Raw genomic sequence first — 16,335 nt, 5'->3', positions numbered from 1 at the left:
TCCATAGGCACTGGAAAGCTCCGATGATTTTGAGCCAATCGTGGCCCCCGTGATGGATATGGTATCAATAAGCTCGGATGTAAGTAGACACGCTAACAATTGACATTAGCATTCTATTTAGAATTTTAGATCATGGCCAGAGCGGATAATTCGGCGGAGTGTACGAATAGTTTGGAACGCCTATGCGTTGTGGCTGAAGGCATTTAGCATATGTGGAGTGCAGTGCCTCAAGAGTAGCTCATAAAAACAGCTAGGTATACTTCCGGAGCCTGCTCATGTGACACAATTACTTGTCGGGGGTTTCCAGATGACATTATCAGAGTTTTTTATAATATTGCCAGAGATTAGACCTCCAAATATTGCGTAGAATTCCGACTGAATCGGAAAAATCCGATACCAGTTGCTGCTACTGCGAAGGCGGCCCTTAACGGGAATTGGAGGACCCCTGTAGCATCAATTGAACTGTGTCAACTATGCAATTATATAAATATTGAATCTATCACTTGTCCTCCGATGAACCATCAGTATCCAACAATTTTAAGTTTCAAGATGGTGCGCAAACAGATTCAGCTCAACTTTGTCGACAATACCAGCGTCGGTAATTCCGCATGCATGGGACAATGGAAGTAAGGACTTAAAAATTTGGTAACAAAGTGAGTTTGGTACTAACATACGAACCAGAGATCCTAAAGACAAGTCCTATACGAAAGACCAGATAGAGTACTATATCGAACTAGCAAAACTTGCGGAAAAGGCAAAGATCACGACTATATTTTTCACCGACTCATACGGGAATCCTGAAACCTATGAGAAATCGGCCTCCGCCATTTTCCTAGGAGGAGGCCATGTTGGGCACATGGATCCTCTGATGTTCGCCGGGCCAATGGCTATGGCAACAACCACGGTCGGAATCACATGCACATACACTACGAGTTACATTCGTGAGTAAGGTCTTCAAAGCAGGCGTGCGGGCATTTAACCGTCTAAAGCACCCTATGTCGTCGCTCGGAGTTTTTCAACATTGGATCACCTGACGAAAGGTCGCATCGGTTGGAATGTTGTGACGAGCTTCAACACTGCCGCAGCAGATGCAATGGGACTGGACGAAATGATTCCCCATGATGAGAGATACGAGAGAGCAGACGAGTTCATGGACATTTTATATGAGTACGCTTGAATCAAGTTCTTCTTGGCATCAACTAACACGATCAGTTTATGGGAGGGCTCATGGGAAGACGGCGCTCAGGTTAGTACAACAAACGCCCCGTTGAACACGCAAACAAATGACAAAGTCAGGTGTTCGATAAGGAGCGCGACATGGCCTATGATCCCAAAAAGATCCACAAAGTCCAGCATAGTGGCCGATTTTATAAGATGAATGCCTACAACCACACACACCCGTCACCTCAGCGTACCCCAGTTCTCTTCCAAGCTGGCGCCTCAAAGGCGGGGGTTGAATTTGCTGCCAAACATGCTGAGGCCATATTCGTCCATGGCAGCTCAGCTGCTCATGTCAGGAAGCAGGTACAGGCTGTACGTGAGGCAGCGAATAGAAACGGCCGTGACGGGTCCAAAATCAAATTCTTCATGGCCTTCTTGCCAACCCTTGGGCGCACTCATGAGGAAGCCGTCGCCAAGTATGAAAGAGCAAAGGCAAATGCACACGTGACCGGTAGTATTGCAACGATCTCAGGCTTCATCGGCCTGGACCTTAGCAAGTATCCCCTGGATGAGCCGTTAGAGTTCAAAGGAGATAAGTCGGATGCAGCGATCCATGGATGGGTGGACAGTATCAAAGCCGCTACAGCCGATGATAGTGATGGTCCGTGGACTCCACGGAAAATAGGGTCAATGATAGGTATGGGACTACCGACCACGTCACCAGTTGGTACCGCTGCAGAGGTGGCAGACGTCCTTGAGCAATGGGTGGAGGAGGCCGATGTGGATGGTTTTAATTTACAGCGTAAGCTCCATCAACTTGGGTGAATAACAAAGAGACCGCTGAAGATAATCCTAGAATTTATTGCTGGGGAGAGCTTTAAAGATATTGCTGAGTTACTGGTACCAGAACTCCAAAGTAGAGGAATCTACTGGACCGACTATCCCGCCCCTGGCGGGACCCTGAGAGAGAATATGCTCGGTATAAAAGGGCAAAAGTTGGTTGTGGATACTCATCCCGCACACCAATTTGCATGGAATGTCAGGAAAACAAACCATAAGACCGTCTGGGATCTTCGGGAGAATGGAATTGAAATGGCAACCAAAGAGGCCCAAACCAACGGAACTTCATAGTATTTATTTGAGTTTACACCACCATCGCTAGGAAAAATCTCTCCTTTGAATCGTCACAGAATTCTCCAGTAATTAATAATTTATTCCTCTCGTAGCCTATTTCGGAAATTTCGCGCTCGTAATGGCTGAAACGAAGGTCTTTTGTGGCGATTTCATCCTGATAGAGATGTCAGTTTTAGCCTTGGTAACTATTAGAAACAAATAGACTCTTATATACCCTTTCATGACCGGTAATTATCAGTTGACGAACGACCTCTCGAGTGGAAGACTTCCAATAATGCCAATAGCATGACATGTCCAACCAGCAGTTAATGCAGGAGAGGTGCATGGATCTGCGTCTCTTAGGTGTAAATCCGATTGTGTATCGTCTTAATTAGCTGTCTTGGTGCAAAGATTAAATTCAATGTTTATAACACAATATTCGCCTAGTAGTATATGAAAACTTCAATTCTTAACATAGACCTACATATCTTATAGATCTGATTATGTACTATCCTCATTTAAAGCCTTAATCCAAATACCACGTTTACAGAGTAGTGTTCGCCCGGTAGAGTATCATAATTTCACTTCTTTACTTGAACATTCTAACGACTAACTTTTTACCAGCCATATCACTCCTTTTCAGCCGTTCTAGACCCGATTCAATGCTGTCAAGTCCCCCGTTTAAGACCTCGATGGTGGGCATGATTACCAGTCCGTCCGAAACTAGACGGTTCAGCTCGGTGGCGTAAATTTTGGACTCGGGATTGAGGATAAATTGTTTCATTTCCACACTCTTGACTTTTATATTCTCAGGTATGTATGTGTCGCTCGAAATCATTGCCAACGGAGCAAACAGCCCGGGCTTGGTCGTTGAAAATAACTCCAGACAGAATTTTGCGGTTTCGGCGCCGACCAAATCCACAGCACGAGTGATATTATCGCCTCCGAGTGTTCGAATTTCTGAGACGATCTCGTCATTTGTTTTCCCATCGCGCGTCACAACGCGAGTTGCTCCTAGACTTAATACCAGAGGTCTTGTTTTTTCCGAAGCCACCGCAATGACATGTAGTCCGCTTTGGATTGCTATCTGAATGGCGAATTGTCCTGTCACCGTGGATCCACCCCAAATGACGATATATTCGATGGAACTGGGAGCCGGAAGTCTCGAGACTGACCCAATGGGTACATCCAGCCATTTCCATAGTGTCATTGCGGCTGTGAGCCCGGCGACCCCTAGGCATGATGCGGACTCAAAGTCCAAGTTGTCTGGAATTCGGGTGACGGTATGTTGTGGAACAGCGACATACTGCTGGAAGCAACCTGCTCTTCGATCTCTGTAGTATGTACCTGTGAAAGATCAGAATGTATCCCCCGGTGAGGAAGAAGTTCGGATAGGCGTACTGGCCCAAACTCGATCTCCAACTTTCAGTTCCTTAACATTCGCTCCAATCGCTTTGACAACACCAGCTACCTCCCGACCAGTAATCCACGGGAATTCTGGTAAACAGAAGTTGAATTCCACGCTCTTCCAGTCAATTGGGTTCAGTCCTACGGCACGATTGGAGATGATAATTTCGTCTGCGGATTTTAGTACTGGATATGGGATATCATTGACGATCTTGTAAGTTCTTTTCTCCGAAACAACGAGAGCTCGATTCAGCTTCGGAAGAGGATCATGGATACTTGGCCCTCCTTCTATAGCTATTGGCTTACAGTGTATGTACTGTAATTTCTCGTCCACTTGCACCTGTGACTTGATGCTCAGCGAGGAAATCTTGGTCTCGTTATCTGACTGGGAGGCTCTCGGAAACTTCTCGTCACTGACAGTTGCCTCCCTCTTCCTCCAACAAAAAAAACAACGGAAAAAATTCATCATGAATAAAAGAAGGCCTTGAGCAGAGCAAAATAAACTGGATGAACTGGAAGTTTTCCGGCTAATTACTAGCAAAAGATGCATCATCACTCCTTTATAGTCAATATAGGATTCACTATCCAGTAATTTTATCCAATTAAGGAACCATGTCCCGTCAAGTTGTTGTCTATACTACCAAGGCCTTATCTCGGAATCACTCCGCAAGGCGGCGGCTAGCTAACTAGGTTCGCAACGGAGCTCTCGGGAGTGCTTCAAAAGCCGAATGAGGGGATAAGATTTAACTAGAGAATATTCAATTGAGTCTCAGCCGTCATCAATACTTGTCGGAGTATTCCATACTAATGAGAGTTGTGCATTTGCGCGTCGGGAACTTTGGGTCTCGAACCACTCCGACGGAAATCACCGACGCAGTATCATGATGGAATACTCCGACACAGCCAACCAGCCCAGAGGTACCTCAATGCAGTAATGGGCATGGGATCCTCGGATGTGGCTTAGATTATGTCTCTGGTGTGGAAAAATCATGTCTTGAGAGCGAATACGCGATTAGAAATAGCATCAAAGACATCTCTGTATACCCCAGCACCTTGCCACAACTCGGAAAATCCGGCCAGAAGGCTCGACGCCATTCTCAATGCGTTCCAGAGGCCATGAATCAGGCCATCATGATGTATAGCCGCGGGATGTCTCAAAGAAATATCATGCAAAACGGTTCCTGCTGTGAAAACATCAAAAGTGCTGAGCCAGATGCTCACAATACATCCTCGCCGCTGTGCAGTGAACAATGTGTTGATTCGTGACATAGCAGCCCGTAAGATCTGATCTGTCCATTCACTTACGTATTGCTCGTGGGTAGCAGTTTGCGCCCAAGAATGTCCCGTCATGAGATACACGGAGAGCCACAAGATATCGGCACCTTCTGAATGCTCTAGATTTGCATTGACGAATGACACAAAGTCGCAGCCTAGTAAACACTGATGCGATGAGCAAGCTCGAATCTTTTGTCGCAAAGCCAATTCCATATATAAAGTTCGAACGCTGACCCCCTGTGCCGAGCTCATATCCACTAAATCAGGGGAGAAAATGGATACTCGTTGCAAAGCAAGACAAACTAAGCTATTGATTGTTAAGAATATCTCCAACAAGGGGACTTAAAGATAGATTACCTCTCCCACTCGTAGACGATACAGAACAGTCTCCGTCTCCGAGGCGATGGATACTGAGAAAAATGATTCGAAAAATCCATCTCCGCGGTTGACAGGATAGACTCTTCTTTTAGGTGCCAACGAAGCCTGATACACATCCGACACGTGAGTCCCAGGAGATGGCAGATGAGCTTCCTTCTCGGATCAACCAATTCGTAGAGCGTTAGAAGTATCATTGCCTGTAACGAGTCATCATCCTGCCGTGCAAGCACATCGGATATTAGGTCATCCGCCCAGCTGCGTAGAATCAGGGCTGTGGGATATAGAGATTGATCTCGCCTGCTACTATGTGCTGCAGCGATCGCAGCAATAAGTATTACAAATAGACGTTTCTTCAGGGGTAGTTGTTTAAATCCGGCATTGAGTTCGATCTGCGAACGTTCTATCACCGGATATAGTGTATGCAGCACAGGAAAATAATAATCATCGACGAGTCCACGTATGAGGGTTGGTTCGACCGTTGACCTATCGAGCTTCTCTGATCTCAACAGAGGCAAGTTTAACCTGGGAAATTGCAGCGAGGTTCCGCCTGGTACAGCGCAATCAAGTGTGTTTAGTCCAGCCAATGCAGCAGTAGAGAGGCAAAGGTCCACGGCACTTTCGAGTCCCACAAAATTTGAGCTGAAACTCGAGCGCGAACTTGGACTAAAGGATTCCATAAAGCTGGGTTGACCTAGAGCGGTATCCTGCCGGCGATACGAATGGTCGTGAGGCAGCAAGCACGCCAACCCCTGCTGTGTATATGACTCAGGCGAGATCGGACGCCGACTTAAAGAATTCAAGTCTTGGATGCATTGAAGATCTACTAGCTCGGCTTCAAGCTGCCGGGCTTTTTCTTCGAGACTTTGAATAGCACTGCAACGACGGTATTAGCGAACAAGTATGGTTTTAGTAGAGGCCGGGGCTTAGACCTTCTCGAAACGACGCTTTGCGAGCCTTTTTCATAAAAGACACATTCCAGCCCAGCCTCTGTGCAATTCGCGCAGCTGGGGAGGATTTTATCACACTAGGCAGACGTCGTCAGTACGGATAGATTTGCAAGGCGGCTGCTCATCCCGACCTTCTTTTTCCTCTTCTGGCATCTATTACATGTCGGAAGGTTCCAAGTGGAAGCAGCCATAATCAAGGGATTCCAACCCAGTTCTCGACAATCTATTTCTGCCGCAGGGTAAGGTCACAAATAAATCAACCCGGCGCTTTATTAGGTGGTAACTAGGGGTGAATAGTTGGGGGTTGATCGATCTGTCAGAGGCGGCTGTCCTTATCAGCTCTCCCGGCCTCAATTATTGTGGAGCTCCCAAGCATATTACTACGGAGTCAACTAATTATCTACACGTTGTGGGCCTGGCTGAACCTTCTACGCAGTTGGAATCGGCTACAAGCCACTAACTCATACCCATCTCCATACCGCCGATAATGTTATAATAGTGGAAGCCGGGGATCCGTGCCCCCCCCCCCCCCTCCCCTCCTCCGCGACAACTACTTCTGTTAACTCTGAGTGGACATTTTTTATCATCGTAGTTCATTCTGTTTACTACAACAACCCTGCTTTCGGACATAGGTTTATCCTCCACTGATGAGTCGCTTGACCTTTCTGCGTCTACGCGACGACGGTCGGACAGTATGTCTGAACCACCCGGAAAACGAGCCAAGATCGATGTAACGCGACCCTCTCATAATAAGGCATGTGCAAGATGTCGCATGAGGAAAATTAAATGCGATGCTCTATGGCCGGCCTGCTCCTCGTGTAAGTCGGCACACGTGCCATGCATGGGCTATGATACGACCCTCTCTAAGGAAGTCCCAAGGAGCATTGTGGCCCAGTTTGAGGACAAGGTCCTCGCTCTAGAGAAGAGAATCAAATGTTTGAAAGAGCAAAATGAGCAACAGGAGGCTTTTTCGGCCTCGGCCAGTATCGGGAGCAATACAAATTTCTACCTTCGTAACGCGTTAACCGCTGCACTGACCACTGTCATGGATTTCGATGGCGCCGAGAGCAATTTGTATGTGTATTACGATGCTTTTCATCTGCAGCAGTCAAGCTTGCCGCTACCGTTTCCACCCCAAACACGCTATCTTTCCAGAGATGAGATTGATGGTAGACCATCACCTCAAGCGATAAACCTCTCTGAGGTTCCTCGTGCGGCGGCCGATCTAATGTTGAAAAACTACACCGATACTCTCTCGATGCGGCATCCCTGCGTTGGTACGGAGGAGCTGTTGGAGAGTTATGCAAAGTGCTTCGACTCACCAACCAGAGCCTCATCATACGACGTATTCATCGTTTGTATGGTGTTGGCAATAAGTGCCGCTACGCTTATCTGGACAAATGAACAGCACGCATTATCTTCATCTGCCAGCTTCTTCGCAAAGGCTAAAGAAATGCTTGCGCTACCAACGACATATGACACCGAAATCCGACAGATCGAGGTGGCTTTGTTATTAGCACATTACTCGTTCATGAGCCCTACGTCAGTTGATGCGTGGTACTGTATAGGAGATGCTTCTAGACGCTGCATCAATCTTGGTCTTCATAAGGAGGCTGATCCAGGGATGGGACTCAGTCCGCACGAGCGTGAGACCCGACAGCGGCTTTTCTGGACCACATGTGGGCTTGAAAGGTACGTGCAGCCTCTATCATAACATCGAAATTTCTGCTAATGTTTCATGCAAAGAACCATTTGCTCTCAACTCAGATTGCCCTTTCTTCTTGACGAGTCGGATATCACAACGAAGGTGACTTGTTATTTCTCCTTGATCATATAGTAGAATGCGGCTGATCAATTTCAGTTATACTCCCCCCCTAGTACAGGCACTCAAAGTTTAGTTCAAAAACAACTAAGAATGGACGACAATGACGCATCCGAATTCCGCCTTCTTGAGCGAGAGGTGTATAATATGTTATGGATACAAAAGCCACAATACGACTCTATTACGCTCGAAGACTGGCTAGTCTCTGTAAATGCTCGAATAGATGATTGGTGTCTACGAGCACAGAGGATTGAGCTCAGACGAAAGACTTTGTACGGATATAAGCGTGTGTTTGAGATGAGCAGTATAGGACAAAATCTCCTAAAAGGACGGTTATACAGACCAACCCCAAGAGTCCTGTATCCTTCACAAGAGTCACGCCTTGAGTTTATCAAGGCCTCTATGGCTGTAACGAGCCTCTACACCCAATATTGCAAGCAGCATCGACTCATATATCCTTGGTTCGCCGCACATAATCTCTTCGAAATGGCCATCGCCACCCTCGACACTGCATGGCTCGGGAGCGACTGGCTGCCACAATATGTGGATCTCCAGGAAGTCATATGCTGTATTCACGATTATCCCAATCTTCTTCGCGAAGTGGCACTGTTTTGGCCTGGTGTCAGGGGATGCGCAGATACCGTCACAACACTGGCTGAACCCGTGATTCGTCGCCTTGAAGCGATTTACCGGAATGAAGAGCCACCGGCAAGGGACTGTACGACATCCAATGTTCTTGCTTGGTACCTATTTCCAGACTCTGCACTCACGGCTGAACAAAGAACGGTTGAACCAAATTTTAACGAAATTGACATATCGGACATCGAGCAATTTCAACTCCCCATGATAGGCATGGAGGATTTCGATTGGGCTATGGGAGAGCCAGAACAAATCTTCCTGGGCCTGGATTTTACATAATCTTTCCCTGTGGCAACTGAGCAACGCCATACACAGTATAGTGCCATGATCTCAGAAGTGGAGCCTTCGAAGCAGCATGGTTGTCGTTTCTGAGAGCGAAGCCAACGTTTGTTTCGGGGATGAACCTTGCTAGACTATTAGCACCTGCTGCCGACCAGACGTCTCTTTCTTGACAGTCACGTACCTCGTGGCAAATCATGGCTTTGTAGAACTTTGTAGAGTTGTATTAGTCACTTTCCGATTGTAGTTGAAGCCTATTTGGGCAATACGATCTGTAACAAATAATGTGACAATACTCTGTAGGGTATACTAGAGATCGCAAGTTTGTTGTGAGTGAAGACTGGAATTGCGCTCCGTAGACTTGCATAAGGGTTTCGTAGGAAGGAGAAGTTGACAGTATTATTTTTGCCCTTGGCTACGGACCTGAAACGTACTGTGGCAAAAGGAAGTACCCGCCCTTGTTCGTACACCTCCTCATCCTCAACCCAAAGTCGATCGACATGCTGAGTATAGACTGCTCTGGGATTCGACCACCGACCTGTACCGAAGGAATCAATTCAGACCGGCACTCACTCTTAAGACTCAAGCATACAACCACACCCGCTAGTATTTTGGAGAGGATGACTCCGACACTCAAGAAGCTCGCCAGAACATTCTTTCAATTGAGGAATGGGTCGGTTCCTTAGTTGACTATATTTGATAGTCTCGTGGCCAAGGCATATGTGGGTCAAGTTCTAAACCACGGCAATATTGAAATATTTTGTAATAAAGTATAATTTTTGTTGCTACTACGATAAATAGCTTTTTTATCTTTTATCGCCTTATATAATTCCGTCTCTTGTTAGTAGTATATCCTCTGTGATCTCTGATCTCAGTGAAGAGTTGTTGACCACATTAACACCTACTTTGATGAGGCTTCTAGATCTACCCCTTCAATGTTTAGTTTATTATGTTAAATCTTTAGGAATAACAGTATATTATTATCAAGTATTTAATACCTTTGTTTTTATTATTATTATATTATGTAGCTCTTTATTTTGAATCTTGGCTTTAGCTCTAGCTTCTATGTTCTTGTTAGCAGAGTATCGATAGTGATCTTCGATCTCTGCAACTTTCTACTTTGACATCGATTTCCCTGGTTCTTTCAATACCGGATACGGTATTCCTGTTTTATGCTCTCTCAAAATTCCACAATTATTTCCTAATTTCATCCTTCAAAGTATGCAAAGCAATGCCATAAGCTAAAAGCAACTCACGTGACCTGTAAATGCTCCCTGCGGTTATTCGGCATATCCTTTTCAGTCTAGTCCGATGGCGTCAGTGTTGAGTTGAATTTGTAAACCACTGCATGTAGAAAAACTATTTACAAAGTACAGTTAGTTTTATGCAATAACCCGGTAAGAAACTCACTGCAAGCCCAAAATCGTCTATCAAAACGGCAGATCTGTATCATTTTCCGGTATAGCCAGCCTCAGCGTACAGATCTCAGCCAGTATAACCCCCCGCAAAATCCCCTTGAATGACGCCAAATCCCGATGATAACGAACAACCAAAAAACACCCCATCTGAGCATGTAGGAAATGAATCTATTTACGAAGGAGACACTCCAATCGTGACGTACCTAGACCAGCCACCAACTCGGATACAGCCAGACCTACCGCCTTTGTCAGTGTCAGTCCCCCACGATGGACTCATTAGCCGGCGTTTTTCTTTGACTGAAGAGAATGAAACGCGCACAGAGAGACTACCGACTCCCGAGTCTGACAGACCACCAGAGGAGAAACCAAAACCGATATCATGGAGTCAGCTACCCGAAAAAGGCCAACTGGCAATTCTTGTTCTGGCCCGCTTGTCTGAGCCTCTAACTCAGACCTCGCTACAGTCCTATCTGTTCTACCAGCTGAAATCCTTTAATCCTTCTGTGCCGGATTCGTCTATTTCTTCACAGGCTGGTATAATTCAAGGGAGCTTTACGGCATCTCAGTTCTTGACTGCAATATGGTGGGGACGTTTGGCAGATGCTTCTTGGATGGGCAGGAAGCGAGTGCTTCTCATTGGTCTAAGCGGCACATTTATATCATGCTTGGGCTTCGGATTTTCGAGATCATTCACCTCAGCAATTATATTCCGAATCCTGGGTGGACTGATGAACAGTAATGTGGGTGTCATGAGGACAATGGTGGCTGAAATTGTTGAAGAAAAAAAGTATGTCAGCTTGATTATTGTCATGTTTTGTGCTGAAGCTGAATACAATACTATAGATATCAATCACGCGCATTTCTCCTTCTACCAATGTGCTTTAATATTGGAGTCATCATTGGACCCAGTCTGGGAGGCTTCCTGGCAGATCCCATCAGCAACTTTCCAGGACTCTTCGGCCCTGGCTCTGTCTTTGGGGGTAAGAATGGCGTTTGGTGGATGCAACAGTGGCCATATGCTTTGCCAAATCTGATCAGTGCGATTTTCATTATTATGTCTTTGACGGCAGTTTTTCTAGGATTGAATGAGGTTGGTTTCGGACCCTCTATGTGTCGTGATGCCGTCAACTAATTCAACATTGAATATGTTTGCAGACCCACGAAATAGCCAGATATCGACCTGATTGGGGACGGGAATTGGGCAAGTCTATTACGAGATGGTTCAGAGGGCAATCTGGACCCCGGTACACTAGGATTAATAACGATCCAGACGAGGTCAACTCAGTCGATTTTGAACACGGCGTATCTGAACCTTCTAGCCCAGTATCCTCACGACAGCCGGCCTTACCACTGGTGCGCAAGAGTTCTCTCTGGAAACAAGTCTTCACGAAGAACGTTATCTTCACACTACTGACTCATTTCCTTCTCGCCATGCACACGAGTGCCTTCAATTCCATGACCTTCGTGTTTCTCCCAATGCCGCGTGCTGAAGAGAATAGCCGCAGTGGCTGGTTTCATTTCAGCGGCGGCTTGGGGCTTTCTTCCTCACAAGTTGGTATCGCAACTTCTGTCATCGGGATCATTGGACTCCCTCTCCAGCTTTTTGTATATCCACGGGTACAATTCCGTCTCGGCACCTTACGATCTTTCCGGACATTCCTTCCCTTATCGCCATTGGCATACGCATTGATGCCTTTCCTTGTACTGATACCCAGGCTTTCACCATTTGTTTGGCCCTCGTTTACTTTTGTTGTTGCTCTACAAGTTATTTCCCGAACATTTGCATTGCCAGCAGCAATCATTCTTGTCAATAACAGTGTGACGGATCCTTCTGTTCTTGGAACTGTGCATGGAATTGCGCAGAGTATATCTAGTGGGGCTCGAACACTGGGTCCTTTTCTCGGTGGATTGGGATTGGGGTTGGGATTATTGCACAATATTGTTGGTGCTGTGTGGTGGGCATTAGCTGTGGAAGCAACACTTGGCTGGCTTGTCAGTTGGACGGTGCAAGAGGGTAAAGGAATAGAAAGAAAAAAGAAGCCTGCCCGAGAATAGTGAGATAAGAAGAGCGTCTTGTCGAGGATAATCAGTGACAGTGGGAAATAAGTCGCACTCGGAGTTTATAGCTATTTCATTCAAAACAAGAGTATATGCATTTTTCAAATATCCTGCTCCGACCTCTGGTATATATTTAAAAAAAAATTTATTTATTAGATAGTAAAAGAAGGGTCTCAGCTGTGTATCAAAGCCATGTCGTCATTATTCATTAAAGGTTCTAAAACCCATCCCGAAGCTCTATGCACTTAGGGATTTCGCGGAGCGTCTCACTCTAGAGAACCGCCATAGCCTGCCAGGGTGTTTGACTACATTCGGCCCATTGGCACACAACGTGTTAATGCACAATTATTGTTGGAAGGCTGCGTTTTCCATTCAAATCAGAAGTCATGGGAATGACTGTGCGAGTTCATGCCGCAGCTGGAGGCGTGATGAATGCGTGGAGTGCCTGTCTCACATCGCCGTCATGTGTTCTCAATAGCTCTGTGGCCTTGTTCTTGGTAAGATCAAGTTCTTCGACCTTTACGACAGATTAAATCCACTATTAGCGATGAGTTCGTCCAGCAAGTAAACAGTAAGATAATAGAGAATTGGGAGTTCTCACAAGCAAACTGACATCCTCTGTGACAATCTTCACAGCCTTCTTCTTTACAACGTCTCCCTTCTGCTCTGTCTTCCCCGCACTAGCAGGAGCCTTGTTCGCAGCAGCGCCACCCGCAGCAATCTCCAGCCGGCTCATAGCCTTGCCCAGGGCTTCTTGCGCGGCAGCAGAAGACAGTTTGCTTCCTGCGTCGTCCCCCTGCGAGATCTCGTTATCGTTGAGTGACGAGAGGGCGGCCGCGGCCTTGCGGTCTTCGGCGTTGGCAGGGAGACGCTGTTGGTCTTCGGCGTCGGCGGCGGAGGCGGAGGGAATTGGTTCCGTCATTGTTATGGGCCGAGACGGAATTCTGGTCGTATTTGGTGAAAATGGAAATGCCGATATATCGCGACTAGAGGTGACTGTGAATAGGAAGTGCGAGCTTGGAGTTGTTTAAGTGCCATTGAACAGAGTGCATGTGGTTGTGGCTAACGTTCAATATAGCTAGCGCCTGCCCCGCAATAATTCAACGGCTACTGCCGGCATTCGTCAGAGCTTCATTTTTTTTATCTGCTGGAAAGCATTAGCTGTGTACGAGCAATCCTTAATGGACCTGAATTATAAAAAATTTAACTATCGCTTCACGAATTCTCTTCGATTTTTATTCCATTGATTTGCAGAAAACGGTCGAAAAGCAGATATCCTTGGCCCCTGGCACCCGGGAGCATATATCTCTGACTCACGTATGATATTTTAACCCCACTCCCTCCCAAACTCATCTGAAGTTCTTTTAACCTGGAAAATTGCAGAGTTTGGAGCCTCGGAAATACTCCGAAGACACAGTCTAATACCTAGCACGAGCCAGAGCAGAACACAGTAGTTGAAGAAATGGCGGAATGGAGTCCATCGTGTATGTGATATCAATTTCAATCGTACCGAGTCTACCTATCTTACTTTTTCTCGGTAACAGCCTGGACGTCAAAGCCTATCAAACAAGATGTCACATACGAGGATCCTGCAGCTGTAGAATCAGCATTAACAAAACTGCGAGCCCTTCCGCCCCTAGTGACTCCGCATGAGGTATGTCTAAACTACGTGGAAGCAATCGCTGCGCATGCTAACCAGAGGAAATTATTTTAGATTGTAGATCTTAAGAAGAGGTTACGAAATGTCGCTCTTGGGAAGGCATTCGTCCTTCAGGGTGGTATGTTCCGTCCCGACGAATGGATTTCGGCACGAATACTAAATATTCTAGGTGATTGCGCCGAACTTTTCGACTACTGCAATCAGGACATGATTGAAGCCAAAGTCAAACTTCTCTTGCAAATGAGTCTGATTCTCATCTGGGGTATTTCTCAATGATTTCTTAAATATGTTTCAACATCTAACATGCACACAGGGGCCAACAAGCCCGTCGTTCGTATCGCTCGGATAGCAGGTCAATTTGCGAAGTACGTATACCTGTTACTCATAAACCTAGCTTATCTAACTAGAAGTGAAAACCAGACCCCGTTCAAGCCCCAATGAAACGGTAAATGGCGTTACAATGCCCTCTTTCCGAGGTGACAACATCAACGGATTCGCAGCAACAGCCGAGTCTCGAAAGCCGGACCCATCACGTCTAGTATCAGCATACTTCCACTCTGCGGCAACACTTAATTTCCTTCGCGCTTCCTTATCTTCTGGTATTGCCGACCTGCGTACACCCTTGGACTGGGAGCTGGGCCATGTCATCACGCCGTCGATCAAACAGAAATATGAAAAGATAGTGAACTCCGTGACCGATGCGCTACGCTTTATGCATACAGTTGGTCTAGATCAAGATCGTGGTGTCCAGACGGCAGAAATTTTCACTAGTCATGAGGGCCTTTCCCTCGAATATGAGCAGAGCTTCACTCGTCTCCTCCGTCATCCTCCGGATGCGTTGCCCGCACCTACACAAAGCCAAGAAAAGACACTCCGCCGTGGATCGTCAGCTGCGATACCAAAGGGGTACTATGATACATCTGCCCACTTTCTGTGGATTGGAGACCGAACGCGCCAAGTGGACGGCGCGCACGTTGAGTTCTTCCGAGGCCTTAGCAATCCAATCGGCATCAAAATCGGACCTAGCATGGCAAACGAAGAGCTTGTGGAGCTCCTAAACACCGTCAACCCGACAAAAGAAATCGGCAAAGTCATACTTATCTCCAGATATGGCGCTGAGAAAATTTCACAGTTCCTTCCGGGCCATATTGCTGCTGTACAGGCCGCTGGTCATCTACCAGTCTGGCAGTGCGACCCGATGCATGGAAACACACAGTCGACTCCTTACGGAGTCAAAACGCGGCATTTCACCAATATATTATCAGAACTTAAACAAGCATTGGAGATACACAGAGCTGCAGGCAGCTTCTTGGGCGGTATGCATCTCGAGCTCACGGGTGAGGCAGTGACCGAGTGTGTCGGAGGTGCAGCAGGGCTCACTGAGGAAGGACTCTCAGAGCGCTATGAGACTTTCTGTGATCCACGACTAAACGAGAAGCAAGCCTTGGAACTGGCGTTTTTGGTTGCTGGTTTTTATAGAGACGAGGAGCAATAGTTTCGTTCCCGGGCATACTATGGGGCTTTTTGGGTTGACATATACCGGTGAATCTTTTGCCTCCAGAGTAGCGGTATGAAAAGAATTGATACGATCACAATAAAAATGCATCTTGATACAGCGCTCAAACATCCAATGTGTATTTCTAGGTGCCAATTGGCCGAGATATTGTCTGCCACAATCATTACTCGTCAGCATTCAACATGAATTGATGCCTTGTTGAGAGCCTCCGACAGCCTTCTATACCATGCAAACGGGCACTCCCACAAATGCTCGCTCAGTTTTCTGATTTGGTACCCCATATTATCATATTGAACATCTATTCTACAGACTTCAACATCTTCCAGGGGGCTTCTCTTCTGTCCGCCAACGTCTTCCAACTTGTCGTCAAGTTTCAGCCTGCTATTCATCAAACATATGACTTCAGAATGTGCTTACTATTCTTTCTTTCGACAAATCTTTTATTTACATGGAAAAATGGAAAGATCAACCCACTAAAAGGATGGACTGTTGATCTAGAGGAAGTTGACGACGAGTATTCCTGGTCTTCACATGAAGATAGCGATGGGTAGTATTTGGCAACAACGGTCGGCCTGATGGATCCAACGCCAATTATGGTTACAAGCGAACTACTAGTAAGCAATTTACGGTTTTGTTTCAAGCTTGAAAAGGATTTTATTTTT

At 46.4% G+C, this 16,335-nt stretch overlaps 7 protein-coding genes across 7 annotated transcripts; 4 read left to right on the top strand and 3 right to left on the bottom strand.

The window, feature by feature from the left end:
- Window positions 1-549: 549 nt before the first annotated feature.
- Window positions 550-2,292, top strand: BGW36DRAFT_425058 (putative dibenzothiophene desulfurization enzyme A; the record flags this gene model as incomplete). The annotated part of the gene is made up of 6 exons (XM_046220060.1): window positions 550-626; window positions 682-941; window positions 990-1,167; window positions 1,213-1,246; window positions 1,297-1,963; window positions 2,018-2,292. The coding sequence occupies 6 exons, from the start codon at window positions 550-552 to the stop codon at window positions 2,290-2,292; spliced, it is 1,491 nt and encodes a 496-aa protein (XP_046073932.1).
- A 607-nt stretch (window positions 2,293-2,899) lies between these two features.
- On the bottom strand, window positions 2,900-3,931 carry BGW36DRAFT_270626 (chaperonin 10-like protein; the record flags this gene model as incomplete). Its single annotated transcript, XM_046210144.1, has 2 exons — window positions 2,900-3,621; window positions 3,676-3,931. Coding segments are annotated over 2 exons (978 nt in total), but the record flags the coding sequence as incomplete, so codon positions are not given.
- Window positions 3,932-4,521: 590 nt separating this feature from the next.
- On the bottom strand, window positions 4,522-6,472 carry BGW36DRAFT_459434 (uncharacterized protein; the record flags this gene model as incomplete). The annotated part of the gene is made up of 4 exons (XM_046222050.1): window positions 4,522-5,263; window positions 5,314-6,207; window positions 6,264-6,358; window positions 6,413-6,472. The coding sequence occupies 4 exons, from the start codon at window positions 6,470-6,472 to the stop codon at window positions 4,669-4,671; spliced, it is 1,644 nt and encodes a 547-aa protein (XP_046073930.1). The 3' UTR covers window positions 4,522-4,668.
- A 373-nt stretch (window positions 6,473-6,845) lies between these two features.
- BGW36DRAFT_459433 (fungal-specific transcription factor domain-containing protein) lies at window positions 6,846-9,251 on the top strand. The gene is made up of 3 exons (XM_046222049.1): window positions 6,846-7,973; window positions 8,028-8,088; window positions 8,143-9,251. Exons 1-3 carry the CDS (start codon window positions 6,976-6,978, stop codon window positions 9,019-9,021), a joined length of 1,938 nt encoding a protein of 645 aa, XP_046073929.1. The 5' UTR covers window positions 6,846-6,975; the 3' UTR covers window positions 9,022-9,251.
- Window positions 9,252-10,374: 1,123 nt separating this feature from the next.
- BGW36DRAFT_337585 (putative MFS multidrug transporter) lies at window positions 10,375-12,494 on the top strand (the record flags this gene model as incomplete). The annotated part of the gene is made up of 3 exons (XM_046212991.1): window positions 10,375-11,226; window positions 11,283-11,529; window positions 11,595-12,494. The coding sequence occupies exons 1-3, from the start codon at window positions 10,541-10,543 to the stop codon at window positions 12,492-12,494; spliced, it is 1,833 nt and encodes a 610-aa protein (XP_046073928.1). The 5' UTR covers window positions 10,375-10,540.
- Window positions 12,495-12,567: 73 nt separating this feature from the next.
- BGW36DRAFT_315936 (uncharacterized protein) lies at window positions 12,568-13,587 on the bottom strand. The gene is made up of 2 exons (XM_046212551.1): window positions 13,099-13,587; window positions 12,568-13,014 (listed from the first exon to the last, which is right to left on the bottom strand). Exons 1-2 carry the CDS (start codon window positions 13,417-13,419, stop codon window positions 12,904-12,906), a joined length of 432 nt encoding a protein of 143 aa, XP_046073927.1. The 5' UTR covers window positions 13,420-13,587; the 3' UTR covers window positions 12,568-12,903.
- Window positions 13,588-13,959: 372 nt separating this feature from the next.
- On the top strand, window positions 13,960-15,652 carry BGW36DRAFT_356884 (phospho-2-dehydro-3-deoxyheptonate aldolase, class II; the record flags this gene model as incomplete). The annotated part of the gene is made up of 6 exons (XM_046213822.1): window positions 13,960-13,981; window positions 14,042-14,151; window positions 14,212-14,275; window positions 14,327-14,419; window positions 14,471-14,522; window positions 14,578-15,652. The coding sequence occupies 6 exons, from the start codon at window positions 13,960-13,962 to the stop codon at window positions 15,650-15,652; spliced, it is 1,416 nt and encodes a 471-aa protein (XP_046073926.1).
- Between the last annotated feature and the right edge of the window lie 683 nt (window positions 15,653-16,335).

The sequence above is a fragment of the Talaromyces proteolyticus genome (assembly GCF_021365285.1).
Source record: "Talaromyces proteolyticus strain PMI_201 chromosome Unknown BGW36scaffold_4, whole genome shotgun sequence".
NCBI lineage: Eukaryota > Fungi > Ascomycota > Eurotiomycetes > Eurotiales > Trichocomaceae > Talaromyces > Talaromyces proteolyticus.
The sequence above is the reverse complement of the archived record's forward strand: the minus strand, read 5'-3'. Positions and strand labels throughout refer to the sequence as shown.